This window comes from Primulina tabacum, chromosome 16 (assembly GCF_025594145.1).
Source record: "Primulina tabacum isolate GXHZ01 chromosome 16, ASM2559414v2, whole genome shotgun sequence".
In the NCBI taxonomy this organism is placed as follows: domain Eukaryota; kingdom Viridiplantae; phylum Streptophyta; class Magnoliopsida; order Lamiales; family Gesneriaceae; genus Primulina; species Primulina tabacum.
In genome coordinates, this window is record NC_134565.1 from 2,137,874 (window position 1) to 2,153,265 (window position 15,392).

Genomic DNA, 15,392 nt, shown 5'->3' on the forward strand with positions numbered 1-15,392 from the left:
ATACCCAATCTGATAATAACAATCGAATAGATACAATATCAGTATATAACTCAGTTCAAAACCCGTTCTGATTAATACTCAAATCAAAACATAATCTGATCAATGCTAATCGACATATGATACCACAATACCATCTCAACCAATACCGAGTCTGATCAATATCAATTTACGGATGTTTCGACGGCATAACAATACAGTCTCGATAACCCCGTCAATTCCAACACCACAGATATAATACCAGAACTCATAATCAATATCGGTGCAACTCATAATTTCAATAACAATACAAATATGATATCGAATCTCAATTAATCAATTCCAAAAATCATAACAATTACATAACCAGTCTGTTCTTTAATCTGACTTCGATTATACGATGTCCACTGTATCAGAAACACCATATATGATTCCTATTCAATTCTGACAACATCATAATTTCAAACCGTATCTAAATGTAACAAAGCTTACGTCCAGTTGTAGCCTGCGTTGATAGGAACTCGGTACTGAAGTCGGATTCAAAATCGGATAGACGGATTTTGCTCGAACGAAACACTTTGCAGCTTTTCCCTTGAATCCTCGGTTTTCTCCTTCAATTCTTATCTGAAGAATTGTAGGATATGTATATATATATATATATATATATATATATATATATATATATATATATATACACGTCGCACATACAAACCAAGTGGCAATCTTTCCTTCTGCATGACCGGCGCATATGCGCGCCCAAGCCCCGGACATATGCGCCGAAAATCCGTGCTACTGGACTGCTCGCGCATATGCGCGAGACCTACTGTCTCAGCATTGCAATACTCGCGCATATACGCGCCGGCATGTGCGCCGAACTCTCTGGACGTTCCGCGCATGTGCGCGCATTCACGTCGCGCATATGCGCCGAACTCTTCTTGCACAAAATGTCAAATCTTATTTCGGCTCTCCCGGTCTGATCCGTTTCATTCATAATCATCTCAATTAATAATTAAATCATTTCAGATTAATCTCGGATTACGGTAATAAAATCTCGGGCCTTACAGCAGCCACTTGGAATGATTCGCTCAAAGTCATCCCCTCACTGTGAATCTCGTGAAGAATCACTTGGAGCTCTTAAACTTGGCTGATAACCGGCTTTGAATCCACCATTTTAAAGTCCAGAAAGCGGCCAACAAGATACTTCTTGGCCCCGGCATCCTCGGTTTAGTACTTTCTGTCAAGGGATTCTCACAGCTCTTTAGCCGTTTTCTTTTCACAAAACACGTTGTAGAGCAAATCGGCCAATCCGTTTAGTACATAGTTTCGGCATAAGAAATCAGAATGATTCCATGCCTCCACAGCACTAACAGATTCAACATCTCCCTCACCCTGCTCGAGTTTAGGAGCATCCTCAGACAGGAATATGGTCAGGGTTCAGCATCGCCAAGTAGAACAGCATCTTCGCTGCCACTTTTTGAAGTCCACACCAGTGAACTTTTCAGGCTTTTCACCGTGACTGGCTGGGACAGCAATCGCAGCAGCACGTGAGGTAACATGAGGGATAACTTGAGCCACAGTAGGGACAACATAACCAGTTTCCCTTTGCACGCTGGTTTCAGTAGCCATATCTGAAACAAACCACGTAATGAGTAATCTGTTTTAAGTTTGTTAGAAAAATTGCTAAAAACAGTAGCACAGAAACCAACTTGTAGAGATAAAGCAATAACCGATACAAGCGAGCTGTTTACAGTATGACTAATGTATAAAACCATCAAATCAGTATCATGAAGAAAACATTAGTATAATGCTTAATTAAATCAAACCAATGCCTGTAGCTGGTACAGTTTCCTTAAAACATATTCGCCCTCTCCGGTATGTGCTTCGAGGTTTCAGCGGACGTTTGTTTTCCCAGGATACAACGAAACAACCAGCAGTGACTTAGCACGAGACACTACTACGGCGAACTGAAAACGTACCTTTACTTTATCACCGAGATTTAACGGAGGCCAAATGAAAAGCTAACAATATGAAATGCAAGAGAAAACTTGAAAGAGAAAAGATTTTCATGTACTTGAAATGAGGAAATGAACCCACTATTTATAAGCCCCAAAATGCACACCAAGAGTCATGGAAGATTAACTCAATTAATCTTCCCATTAACTCAAGAATATGAAGAGTCAAAACTCTTCAATTAACTCAAGAATGTGGAGAGCCAAAAGACACTCCCACATTCATGAGACACAATTTTTTATTCAACCTTTAAATTTTTATTAAAATTTCCAACTTATGTTGCCATCATATATGAGCCCATGATTCTCGAGGGAGGGCCCCTCAAACAAGGTATCTACGTTCGGGAGAAGGGGTACGTAAATCAGATCTATAGAGCTCGAACGAACCAAAGAGCATCATACACAATCCCGAACGGAGGCATGCTGGTTGAATTTCGGGGAGACCTTTACCATTTTTGGAAGTAAGGCCGCTTACAAACAAAATATATTGTTGGGTTCGCAAATGAGTGAAAGCAATACTGAAATGAATGACTTTCTAGAAAGTTATCGCGCGTCAAGCTACATTGTGCGGCTGGATATGGTTTGGTTTGGTGAGCCGTAAAATAGTGACACTAGATCTTAACGGCTATAATGTCCCTGTTGGGGATAAAACCTACGGTATGATAATGGTAGTACTGATCTCTAAGCGTTATGAGACAGAACCAACATATATACACGCACTTTACCAGACTCATGGGCTAACAACATGGATGAAAGGACAAAACCATCTCAACACGCACTTTACCAGACTTTTTCTATTTTCTTTCAATTTACTCTTGTAAATCCACTTAACACCTATTGTTTTTTGCCTTTTGGAAGCTCGGTCAGTTCCCAAGTTTTATTTTTCTCGATGGATGCGATTTCAACATCCATTGTCTTTCGCTATTTTGATTTATTGACGGCATCTTAAAAAACTACTAGGTCACAATATGAGAATAGAGCAAAATGGACAAATGGATCTTCAATTTGGTTAATACCAGTTACTTCGTAATCTTCCATTCATGTCGATCTTCTTGTAACTCGTTGAGATCTTCGTTCATTTTCTGTCTCATTGAGTGAAATGTCTTGATCGATTGTTGCTCGTTCTATAGATTGTGCAATCTCCAAAAGATATTGCATTTCTTCTCCATTTTCTCCATCAAAATCATCTTGAATTTGTTGTCTGACAATATTTTCATCATCGAAAAGCTACTGAACATCGTGAATATTTTTGGTATTGGGATAGCTGACTCTACAGATTCTCATGTTAGTATCTATTTGGTTCAAATTTGAACATGAGTTTTTTTCCACACATATATTTACCTTGCCGAATTGTATCTCAATCGAGTTGAGATAAAGTGAGTGTGCTTTGTTAGCTCAAACCAATCATGCTGAAAATTTTACTAGGTGTTCATTCACCCCCTCTAAACACTTAGCTGGTTATAACATAAGATGATATTGCATACATATTGATAGTCATAGACTGAAAGACGAAAGCTAAAAAATTCCATCCTTCGTTGTGATTGCAATTATTAAATAACAAAAAGACACATGCTTATTGTATCTTGTTTAATTAGTTCAATATAACTCGATATAATATATTGATAAAATAAAAATTTCCTTCAAGAGCATTGCTTTATAATTTAAATTCAATCATTATAGAAAATTAAAAAGTATGAGTATTAATTGAAATTCTAACCGTTTATTTATTATTTTAATTTAAATTATTTATATTGCGATTGTTTCATCCTTTATTTTAATTCTAATTTATTTATTAATTTAGTCAACTTTTTGTTATAGTTAACTAAAGAATTGTTATTGAGGTAGATTTGTAATATATCAACTTATGTTGGACGAAATCCGTACTTGTTATTAAAACTTGTCATGTACACTTGCAATAATATTTTGTTTAATGATATTCAAGATTAAGTTGTTATAAATTATTGTGCTGAAAAATTTCGATCAGCTAGAGTAGACATAAATTATTATTTTTTATTCACAATGTATTAGAAGTTCAAGAGATGAATAAAATATATCATCAACATTTCATTTACAGCAAAGAAAGTACAACATTGATACTAAATATAATGAGAAAATATTTGTATTTACTAAAACTTAAGAGAAGAAGACAAATAACAAAGAAAGTGATAAAACAAAAAGTAAATTATTTAAAATAAACACGAGAAAACATACAAACTTCATATGTTATTAATATGAATTTATAAAAAAATATAATTTTTATTTTTATTTATTATATTAACTACTTTTATTTCAAATAAAATCGCTTTCACGTGCAACACACTTAAACTTTTATAGTCAAATTTAAATACATCCACAATATCATTACTTTTGGGATAAAATAAACTCTTGCTAGCTATGTGTCTTGAAAGCTATTTCCGTTATGCACAATGCCTCCATAGGATGGGATGATCGAACACATAGCATGGGGAAGACTTCAACTTTAGAAGGTGCAAAAATCAAGAAAACAAAATAGTGGCATGCGTGTAAAATTTGTAAACCAAAACATAAACTAGAGGTATATACGCATTAAAAGTCTTGATTTCTAATGTTTCAAAATACTATTTTATCACTATTACTCAGCCAACAGAATCAACAGAAGACTTCAAAAATGCAGTACAATTTTGTAATCAAAGTCCATCATTAATATTCTATAGCACTAGCTTTTGTTTACCATTTTCTATAAGTGCACATGATCAATCAAAGTTTTTTGTCTGCATTCATGCACACTCATATATAATCATCCGAGCTATATATATATGTTTATTAGTGTTTTTAGTCGGGTTTCATCAGATTGATAATGTAGCACCAGACACGTTAATTGTGAGGCCCATTTAATCTAATGACAATTAATGATCAAACAATAATGGTTTGACTTAAAGTTGCAGCGGAAAAAGGTTTAAATTCCTTTAAAACGGACCTCAGGGCGTAGAAAAATTTCGGCATGACCTCCCGTAAGTAGGACATCCCGAAAACTCAAACAACAGTTTATATCAAAATATACTCCAACTAGAGTCATTAAAACAACAACCAAAGTCAACAACCTATAGCCGCACTGGCCAGGACTAAACAGAATTTAAAACTTACCAAATACTCACCAGATCAAGAATATCACAGAGTCGCCTCAGAACATAACCAGAACAACCAAATATCAATACAGATACACGGGGCATCTCCCCGGCAAATAAAGTACAATACAAGTCTGAAACAAACTCAAGACATACGTATAAACTAACTGGGAGACTCCACTGAACAGAACCAAGCAATCCAACCTCAATCCCGAGCTCCACTGGCGGAACCTCGGCCTGATGCTGCAAAACGACTCAGGAGATCTACCATGGTGTCCAATAACAACCACAGCAGCCCCCCCAGTAAACAACTGAGGTTAGGATTCTGGTATGAAACAGTTCAACAATAACAACAATAACATAAATCATGCATAATCATATAATAAAATGTAATATGCAATGCATGAAAGGCTCAACGAATAACTGGGATAACAGGAGCCAACAAACGGTACGATAACAACTGGAATAATGCTCGAGCAACAACACAGGGGAGCTACATCGTCATGCAGCTAAACCGCCCTGCCAAGTATGCGAGGTATGCCAAGCTGTGCGGTATAACACCCCTGACTCGGCCTCCATACAGCTGATACGATATTACAGGATGGCACAACAGAACGAACTAGATGACACAATCCCAGCGCTCACATCAAAAGGCTGCACTAACCACGGGATTGTTCAATCACATTTACGGTCTCATGTGTATAGGCCTATCAGCCACACAATGATCCCGAGATAAACAACAGTGCCAGATAACAACGGATATCAACAATGGGCTAACAAGAACGATAGGGCTCAACATGAATGTCATAACAATATGTCCGATGCTAAATGCCAATAATATGTCACAATAATAAACATAGATCACAACGAAGGCATTTAACAATTTCCAACAGCCAACAAGTCATACACCCGATCAATGTAAAACAGAATGACAATTAAACATAATTTATGTTTTACCGTCGTATGTTACCGAGCTGTAACATACCTATACCAACTTGACAATCCAATTACAACTTCACTTCAAGACCCTTGGCCTAAACAAAGCAACAATAAACCGATCATGAACTACATTCCATACCAATGTCCAATTTGGCACAAAAGAGCATAAAATTCGTATCTCGCTCAATATTAACTCAAATCAATATCCGCCAACTGGAAATGAAAGATAATCGAACATATAACTTTTTCTAGAAGAAACTATTTCCAGAATCCTAAAAGATAAATCCCAGAATTATCAAGAAGGCACTGTCACTCAACATATTTTCGGGCCGAATCTCGTACTGAGCAGTTTTGGAAAAATGAGCATAACTTGCTCAATTCTTAATGGAATTTAACGAATCTTATATCATTACGAAGATAACACATAGATCTACAACTTTCTTTTGAATCACAAGTCCAGAATTCGAGCGTATAGTTGACAAAAACTCGAATTACAGTAGGTGTCCTGCACAGCACCATTTCAGAATTCGATTTGACACATTTTGGTAGAAAAATCATATCAATTCCGTTTATTATTCAAATTTGATGATTCTAGTGGCTATAGAAAGCTAACAAACAGATCTACAAGTTCTTTTTAAGTTATTTCTACAAATTCAAAATACAAAAGTCGTAGCAACCCAAAACTCTCACCCAAAATCGGAAGAATTCTCGCAGAAACAGAACACCCAAACAGCAGCTTCGATCTACCCAAATCCTTGCTCAAACTTCGCGATTTCTGACTTGAATCGAAGCTTAGGATGTTAGGAAGACACCCCTTCAGACCGATCGAGATTTGGACGCCGGACGGAGGAGATATCGCGATTTTCTCGCAGCCGCTACACAAGTGACGGGAATGGGTTTCCTCTTTCTTTCCTTTTCCTTCTTCTCTCGTTTCTTTTCTCTTTTATTTGGTAAGCTATGTGTATATATATGTATATATATATCTTGTGTATTTGGTTACTAAAATAGTAACTCAAGCCCATTTATCCCGGTCTGTATTTATTTGCTCTCGTGTGTTATTTAAACTCTATATGTATTTTATATCGTTAAATTCTCAGATATTCTAAAATACATATTTTTAACACACTTCTAAAATTTATTTGGCATAAATAATTATTTTAATTTACAACTCAATAATTATTCTAATTATGCTAAATTACCGGATAATTAAATACAGGGCCTTACATTTCTCCACCCCTTAAAACAAATTTCGTCCTCGAAATTTTTGTTTATATACATACATCTTACACACGATACGAAACCAACAATACATTACTAAGAATCAAACAGATATGGATAAGATGCTCTCATCTTCTGTTCTGTTTCCCATGTTGATTCTTCTACTCCATGTCTCGACCATTGAACACGTACAAGTGGTATAACTTTATTGCGTAAAACTTTATCTTTATGATCCAAGATACAAACAGGATACTCAGTATACGATAAAGACGGATCAAGTTCAACCTCATCAGGCTGAATCACATGAGACGGATCGGGCTCATACTTACGCAACATAGAAACATGGAAAACATCGTGGATGCCAGACAATGACTGGGGCAAATCCAAACGATAAGCGCAAGTCCCAATACGCTCAACAATCTCGTAGGGACCAACGAAACGAGGTGACAACTTACCTCTCATACCAAAAGGAACAACACCTCTAAACGGAGAGATTCTCAGAAACACAAAATCTCCAACTTGAAATTCTAGAGGTTGACGACGTCTGTTAGCATAACTAGCTTGCCGATCTTGGGCAGCTTTCATTCTCTGACGAATCAACTGGACTTTATCATGCATTTCCTGAACAATCTCAGGTCCAGTCAACTGCTTCTCACCAAATTCATCCCAACAAAGAGGTGATCGACACCGTCTGCCGTACAAAGCTTCAAAAGGAGCCATACCAATAGTCACCTGGAAACTGTTGTTATATGAAAATTCTACTAGTGGTAAAACTTCCTGCCAACTGTCTTTAAAATCCATGACTACAGGTCGAAGCAGATCCTCGAGTGTCTGAATCGTACGCTCTGTCTGACCATCTGTCTGAGGATGATACGCAGTACTCATCGCAAGTCGTGTACCCATTTCTTTTTGGAAACTAGTCCAAAACTTTGATATGAATCTAGGGTCACGATCTGAGACTATTGCAACTGGAACTCCATGAAGTCTCACAATATTTTCAATATACAGACGAGCCATTTTCTTATACGAATATGTCCTCTCATACGGAATAAAGTGTGCCGACTTAGATAATCTGTCGACAATCACCCAAATGACATCGAAATGACGAGAAGTACGTGGCAAATGCGTGACAAAATCCATAGCCACGTGCTCCCAGTTCCACTGAGGAACCTCCAGGCTATGCAATAATCCTCCCGGTCTCATTCGTCCCGCTTTGACTTGCTGACATATCATACAACGAGACACAAACTCAGCTACATCTTTTTTCATATTCTTCCACCAAAACTGAGGCCGTAGAATATGATACATTTTCCTTCCTCCCGGGTGGATACTATATCGAGTACAATGAGTTTCTTTAAGGATGGCTGTACGCAATTCAGAAATATCTGGGACAACCAATCTACCATTCAACCGAAGAGAATCATCTGAGTGAATTGAAAAACCAGATTGGTGTCCTTGAGATACTAGCTCATAAGATTTCAGAACTCAATCATCAGTTTTCTGAGCTGACTTTAAAATCTGAATCAACTCTGGCTCAAAATAAATCTGAGATACACAAACAGTATTACCTTGGATTTGAAAATCCAACCCAGAAGTACAAATATCCTCTCGTAACTTAGAAACATGAATTGAGGATAAATTGACGTCAACAACCTTACGACTCAAAGCATCGGCAATGACATTCACTTTTCTCGGATGATACTGGATCTCACAATCATAATCTTTCAAAAGATCCATCCAACGTCTCTGTCTCATATTCAGATCTGACTGAGAGAACAGATACTTCAAGCTTTTGTGATCAGAATAGATTACAAATTGCTCCCCAAACAAATAATGTCTCCAAATCTTGAGAGCAAAAACGATAGCAGCCAATTCCAAGTCATGAACAAGGATACTTAGACTCATGCGGTTTCAACTGACGAGAACCATAGGCCACAACTCTGCCATGCTGCATCAGAACACAACCTAGACCTCGATTAGATGCATCGGTACAAACATCGAATCCTCCAGAACCACTTGGGATGATAAGAACGGGTGCAGAAGTCAATCTCTTCTTCAACTCGACAAAACTTGACTCACATTCATCAGACCAAATGAATCTCTGATTTTTCTGAGTCAGTTGAGTGATAGGTCTAGCAATCTTTGAGAAATTTTCGATAAATCTCCGGTAATAACCAGCTAGACCCATGAAACTGCAAATCTCTGGCACATTTGTCGGTCGTGCCCAGTTCAGAACTGCTTCCACTTTACTTGGATCGACAGAAATACCATGTTGAGATATGACATGGCCCAGAAATACCACTCTATCTAACCAAAACTCACACTTGGATAGCTTGGCGTACAACTGCTTCGTTTGAAGAATTCGAAGAACTAATCTCAAGTGTTTGGCATGCTTTTCCTCGGACTTGGAATAAACAAGAATATCATCGATGAATACAATCACAAAACGATCGAGATATTTACGAAATACTCGATTCATCAAGTCCATAAACACAGCAGGAGCATTGGTCAAACCAAAAGGCATAACCAAAAATTCAAAGTGTCCGTATCTCGTGCGAAAAGCTGTTTTCGGGACATCTTCTTGTCTGACTCGCACTTGGTGGTACCCAGAACGAAGATCAATCTTAGAATACACCGAAGTACCTTGCAACTGATCAAATAAGTCATCAATCATTGGGAGTGGATATTTATTCTTGACAGTAAACTTATTCAGTTGCCGATAATCAATACACATCCGCATCGTACCATCTTTCTTCTTGACAAATAGAATCGGTGCACCCCACGGTGAAGAACTCGGACGAATATAACATTTACTCAACAAATCCTGTAATTGTTCTTTCAGTTATTTCAGCTCATTAGGGGCTAAACGATATGGTGCTTGAGATATGGGTTCCGTTCCTGGCATTAATTCGATACTGGACTCAACTTCTCGTTCTGGTGGAAAACCAGGAATCTCTTCTGGAAACACATCAGGAAACTCACGGACTACAGGAATATCATAAATCCGTCGCTCATCTTGCGATAGATCCACAGCATAAACCTAGAAAACCTTCATGACCAGAATCTAACAATCGATTCATTTCAATGGCAGAAACTAGAGGAATCTTGGCTTGAGAACCACGACCATAGAAATTCCATTTAGGAGCAAAGCTAGGTCTGAAACGAACTATTCCTCGATAACAGTCAACAGTTGCACGATTTGCAGTCAAAACATCCATACCAACGATACAATCAAAGTCATGCATAGGTAGGACTATGAGATTCAGATATAGAACATTTTCATCGTGAAACAAAACCGCATTGAACACCACATTATCAGTGATAATCATTTTGCCCATCGGAGTAACAACAGATAGATTGGAATTCATACTAGTGGTGCGAAGATCATGCGAAACAACGAATGCATGAGAAACAAAGGAATGAGATGCTCCAGTATCAAATAACACTCGTGCTATAAAACCACATAGAGTACAATTACCGGTAATGACAGTACCTGGATCTGCCTGAGCCTCATCCTCAGTCAAGGCAAATACATGAACAGATGACTGATTTTGTTGACCACCTTGCCCTCTGCTCTGATGCGAAGGGCGACTAGGCTGATGGGAGGACTGGGACGCTGTTGGAATTCTATTACTTTGAGCTCCACTACCTGTCTGGGCTGATTTCCCCGTCTTACTAGGACAGACTCTAGCAAAATGGCCAGGCCGATCACAAACATTACAAACCCCTTGAACTCCAACACACTGATTACCGGAATGCTTGCCCCCACAGGTGATCACAATAAAGTCCACTGTAACGATATCCACCACAGTTCCCTGAACTCCCTGAACTCGAAGAACTAGAACTGGGCTTCTTAAATTGCTTCCCACGTGGACGAAGAGATGCAGAACCAGATGAATTGAATTGTTGCCTCCCCGACTGATGATGTTGGGTAGGAACTCGATTGCCACTCCTTTTAAGACTAGCTTCAGCCCTTTTTGCTATTTCCACTGGTTCAAGATAATTCAGTGGCTTACCGGTAGAAACAAAAGGGTGCGGATGATCGTTCAATCCTTCAATAAAACTCTCAACAACAGCAACCTGACTTGCAGCAACATGAGGAGCATATCTCAGCATAGCATAAAAAGAATCTGCATACTCCGCAACTGACATATCGCCTTGTTTCAGGTTATGAAACTCAGAAGCCTTAGAACTGTAGAATGATGGAGGACAATAACTCTCCTTAAACTTCAGCTTGAATATATCCCATGATGGAATGATCCTCTGAGCATCTAAAGTCATCAATGTAGTAGACCACCACATTTTGGCACGATCTTTCAACTGATGCACAGCTAATCTCAATCGACACTCTGGAGGATACTCAATCAAATCGAACAATTCCTCAATCTCAGAAATCCATAACTCAGCTTTCTCAGCTCCCTCCGAACCACTGAATCGAGGAGGATGCATAGAATGAAAACGCGAAACTAACTCATCCATCCTAAGATGCTCTAACTGATCAGCAGCTTGCTCCACAAAAGTATCATCAACAACCCGGACACGAGGTCTACCACGCCCACGACCTCGACCACGACCTCGAGCTAGAGGAATCTCATCAACAGGAATTTCTCCACCTCCCTCCATTCTATACGATAAAACACCAAAACAATTAGAATGGAAGTAAACAGATCATATAATCACATAAACATTCTGTCAAGTAGCATACACATGTGCAACAACCATTTTAGTGCCAAGACTCGAGTTTCCTAGACTCTAGTTCGAGCGTATCCTAGTTTACGCTCTGATACCAAGATGTGAGGCTCATTACTCTAATGACAATTAATGATCAAACAATAATGGTTTGACTTAAAGCTGCAGCGGAAAAAGGTTTAAATTCCTTTAAAACGGACCTCAGGGCTTAGAAAAATTTCGGCATTACCTCCTCGTAAGTAGGACATCCCGAAAACTCAAACAATAGTTTATATCAAAATATACTCCAACTAGAGTCATTAAAACAACAACCAAATTCAACAACCTATAGCCGCACTGGCCAGGACTAAACATAATTTAAAACTTACCAAATACTCACCAGATCAAGAATATCACAGAGTCGCCTCAGAACATAACCAGAACAACCAAATATCAATACAGATACACGTGGCATCTCCCCGGCAAATAAAGTACAATACAAGTCTGAAACAAACTCAAGACATACGTATAAACTAACTGGGAGACTCCACTGAACAGAACCAAGCAATCCAACCTCAATCCCGAGCTCCACTGGCGGAACCTCGGCCTGATGCTGCAAAACTGACTCAGGAGATCTACCATGGTGTCCAATAACAACCACAGCAGCCCCCCTAGTAAACAACTGAGGTTAGGATTCTGGTATGAAACAGTTCAACAATAACATAAATCATGCATAATCATATAATAAAATGTAATATGCAATGCATGAAAGGCTCAACGAATAACTGGGATAACAGGAGCCAACAAACGGTACGATAACAACTGGAATAATGCTCGAGCAACAACACAGGGGAGCTACATCGTCATGCAGCTAAACCGCCCTGCCAAGTATGCGAGGTATGCCAAGCTGTGCGGTATAACACCCCTGACTCGGCCTCCATACAGCTGATACGATATTACAGGATGGCACAACAGAACGAACTAGATGACACAATCCCAGCGCTCACCTCAAAAGGCTGCACTAACCACGAGATTGTTCAATCACATTTACGGTCTCATGTGTATAGGCCTATCAGCCACACAATGATCCCGAGATAAACAACAGTGCCAGATAACAACGGATATCAACAATGGGCTAACAAGAACGATAGGGCTCAACATGAATGTCATAACAATATGTCCGATGCTAAATGCCAATAATATGTCACAATAATAAGCATAGATCACAACGAAGGCATTTAACAATTTCCAACAGCCAACAAGTCATACACCCGATCAATGTAACACAGAATGACAATTAAACATAATTTATGTTTTACCGTCGTATATTACCGAGCTGTAACATACCTATACCAACTTGACAATCCAATAACAACTTCACTTCAAGACCCTTGGCCTAAACAAAGCAACAATAAACCGATCATGAACTACATTCCATACCAATGTCCAATTTGGCACAAAAGAGCATAAAATTCGTATCTCGCTCAATATTAACTTCAAATCAATATCCGCCAATTGGAAATGAAAGATAACTTGAATATCTAACTTTTTCTAGAAGAAACTATTTCCAGAATCCTAAAAGATAAATCCCAGAATTATCAAGAAGACACTGTCACTCAACATATTTTCGGGCGGAATCTCGTACTGAGCAGTTTCGGAAAAATGAGCATAACTTGCTCAATTCTTAATGGAATCTAACGAATATTATATCATTACGAAGATAACACATAGCTCTACAACTTTATTTTGAATCACAAGTCCAGAATCCGAGCGCATAATTGACAAAAACTCGAATTACAATAGGTGTCCTGCACATAACCATTTCATAATTCGATTTGACACATTTTGGTAGAAAAATCATATCAATTCCGTTTCTTATCCAAATTCGATGATTCTAGCGACTATAGAAAGCTAACAAACAGAGCTACAAGTTCTTTTTAAGTCATTTCTTCAAATTCAAACTACAGAAGTCGCAGCAACCCAAAACTCTCACCCAAAATCGGAAGAATTCTCGCAGAAACAGAGCACCCGAACAGCAGCTTCGATCTACCCGAATCCTTGCTCAAACTTCGCGATTTCTGACTTGAATCGAAGCTTAGGATGTTAGGAAGACACCCCTTTATATCGATCGAGATTTGGACGCCGGACGGGGGAGATATCGCGATTTTCCCGCAGCCGCTACACAAGTGACGGGAATGGGTTTCCTCTTTCTTTCCTTTTCCTTCTTCTCTCGTTTCTTTTCTCTTTATTTGGTAAGTTATGTGTATGTATATGTATATATATATCTTGTGTATTTGGTTACTAAAATAGTAACTCAAGCCCATTTATCCCGGTCTGTATTTATTTGCTCTCGTGTGTTATTTAAACTCTATATGTATTTTATTTCGTTAAATTCTCCGATATTCTAAAATACATATTTTTAACACACTTCTAAAATTTATTTGGCATAAATAATTATTTTAATTTACAACTCAATAATTATTCTAATTATGCCAAATTACCGGATAATTAAATACAGGGCCTTACATTAACAATATTTTATATCACATTACCAAATCCATGTGCAATATTCGGTGTCATGTTAGTACTCCTATAAAAAATTAATCCAATTTATTAGACTAAATTGAAACTTTGACTATTTACATAACCAAAACTTTCAAATTTACATGACGAATTGCATTTTTCCCCGAATTTTTTGTACAACCATCTAATAACAAAATAGAGAGATTATAATGTGTTGGAAGTAGGCCAATTTTTGGAATTTAATGTCTCTTGGGCGTAGTTTGGTACATGAGATAACGGAGAGATTGATAAATAATCCTCCTTATCCCATGTTTGATATCTTTTTAAAAAGCCCATGATAATAACATGAGCCCTTTATAAATAATTTTTTAGAAGGATAAAATATAGCTTCTATTAGATATGATAATTTTAATTTAATGATAAAATACACTATAAATGACTTAATTGCCCTCAATTTATAAATGATTTTTATAAATCTATGCTAGTAGGTAGAAAATAAAATCTAATAAATTTTTTTATTTATTTTTATATATTATATAATATGATAATTATATAAATGAATTCGAGATAATTATATAAATAATTTTTATAAATATCAATAAAATTATTAGTATCACTCGATTAATCTTAAAAATTGATATTTGACTTGACTCACAAAATCAAGGGCTCAATTATGATATTATATAATATATAAAATTAGGTAAAAATAAATCAATCATTCAAGCACTATCGGCGCATGAACAGATAAAAAATATGAACTCAAACAACAACTTTGAAATTATAAAATTTATTATGATAAAGTTAATTTTGTCATTACAATCTAATATATAAATTTAATGCCTCTTATTAAAATCATACCAAACATCTATATATATAAAAAAGCATAGTTGTCTGCTATTTTAAATAATTTCCCGCCTAAATAGACATTCTAAAAAAGGAAATAAGTGAGAAATGT

General features: G+C 37.3%; 1 protein-coding gene and 1 long non-coding RNA gene across 2 annotated transcripts; both read right to left on the reverse strand.

The window, feature by feature from the left end:
- Positions 1–5,123: 5,123 nt before the first annotated feature.
- On the reverse strand, positions 5,124–6,967 carry LOC142529540 (uncharacterized). Its single transcript, XR_012815922.1, has 2 exons — positions 6,719–6,967; positions 5,124–6,123 (listed from the first exon to the last, which is right to left on the reverse strand). It is a non-coding gene; the product is annotated as an uncharacterized LOC142529540 (long non-coding RNA).
- A 3,290-nt stretch (positions 6,968–10,257) lies between these two features.
- LOC142529458 (uncharacterized) lies at positions 10,258–14,153 on the reverse strand. Its single transcript, XM_075634992.1, has 5 exons — positions 13,908–14,153; positions 13,262–13,310; positions 12,441–12,549; positions 10,998–11,870; positions 10,258–10,933 (listed from the first exon to the last, which is right to left on the reverse strand). Exons 4-5 carry the CDS (start codon positions 11,867–11,869, stop codon positions 10,258–10,260), a joined length of 1,548 nt encoding a protein of 515 aa, XP_075491107.1. The 5' UTR covers position 11,870; positions 12,441–12,549; positions 13,262–13,310; positions 13,908–14,153.
- Between the last annotated feature and the right edge of the window lie 1,239 nt (positions 14,154–15,392).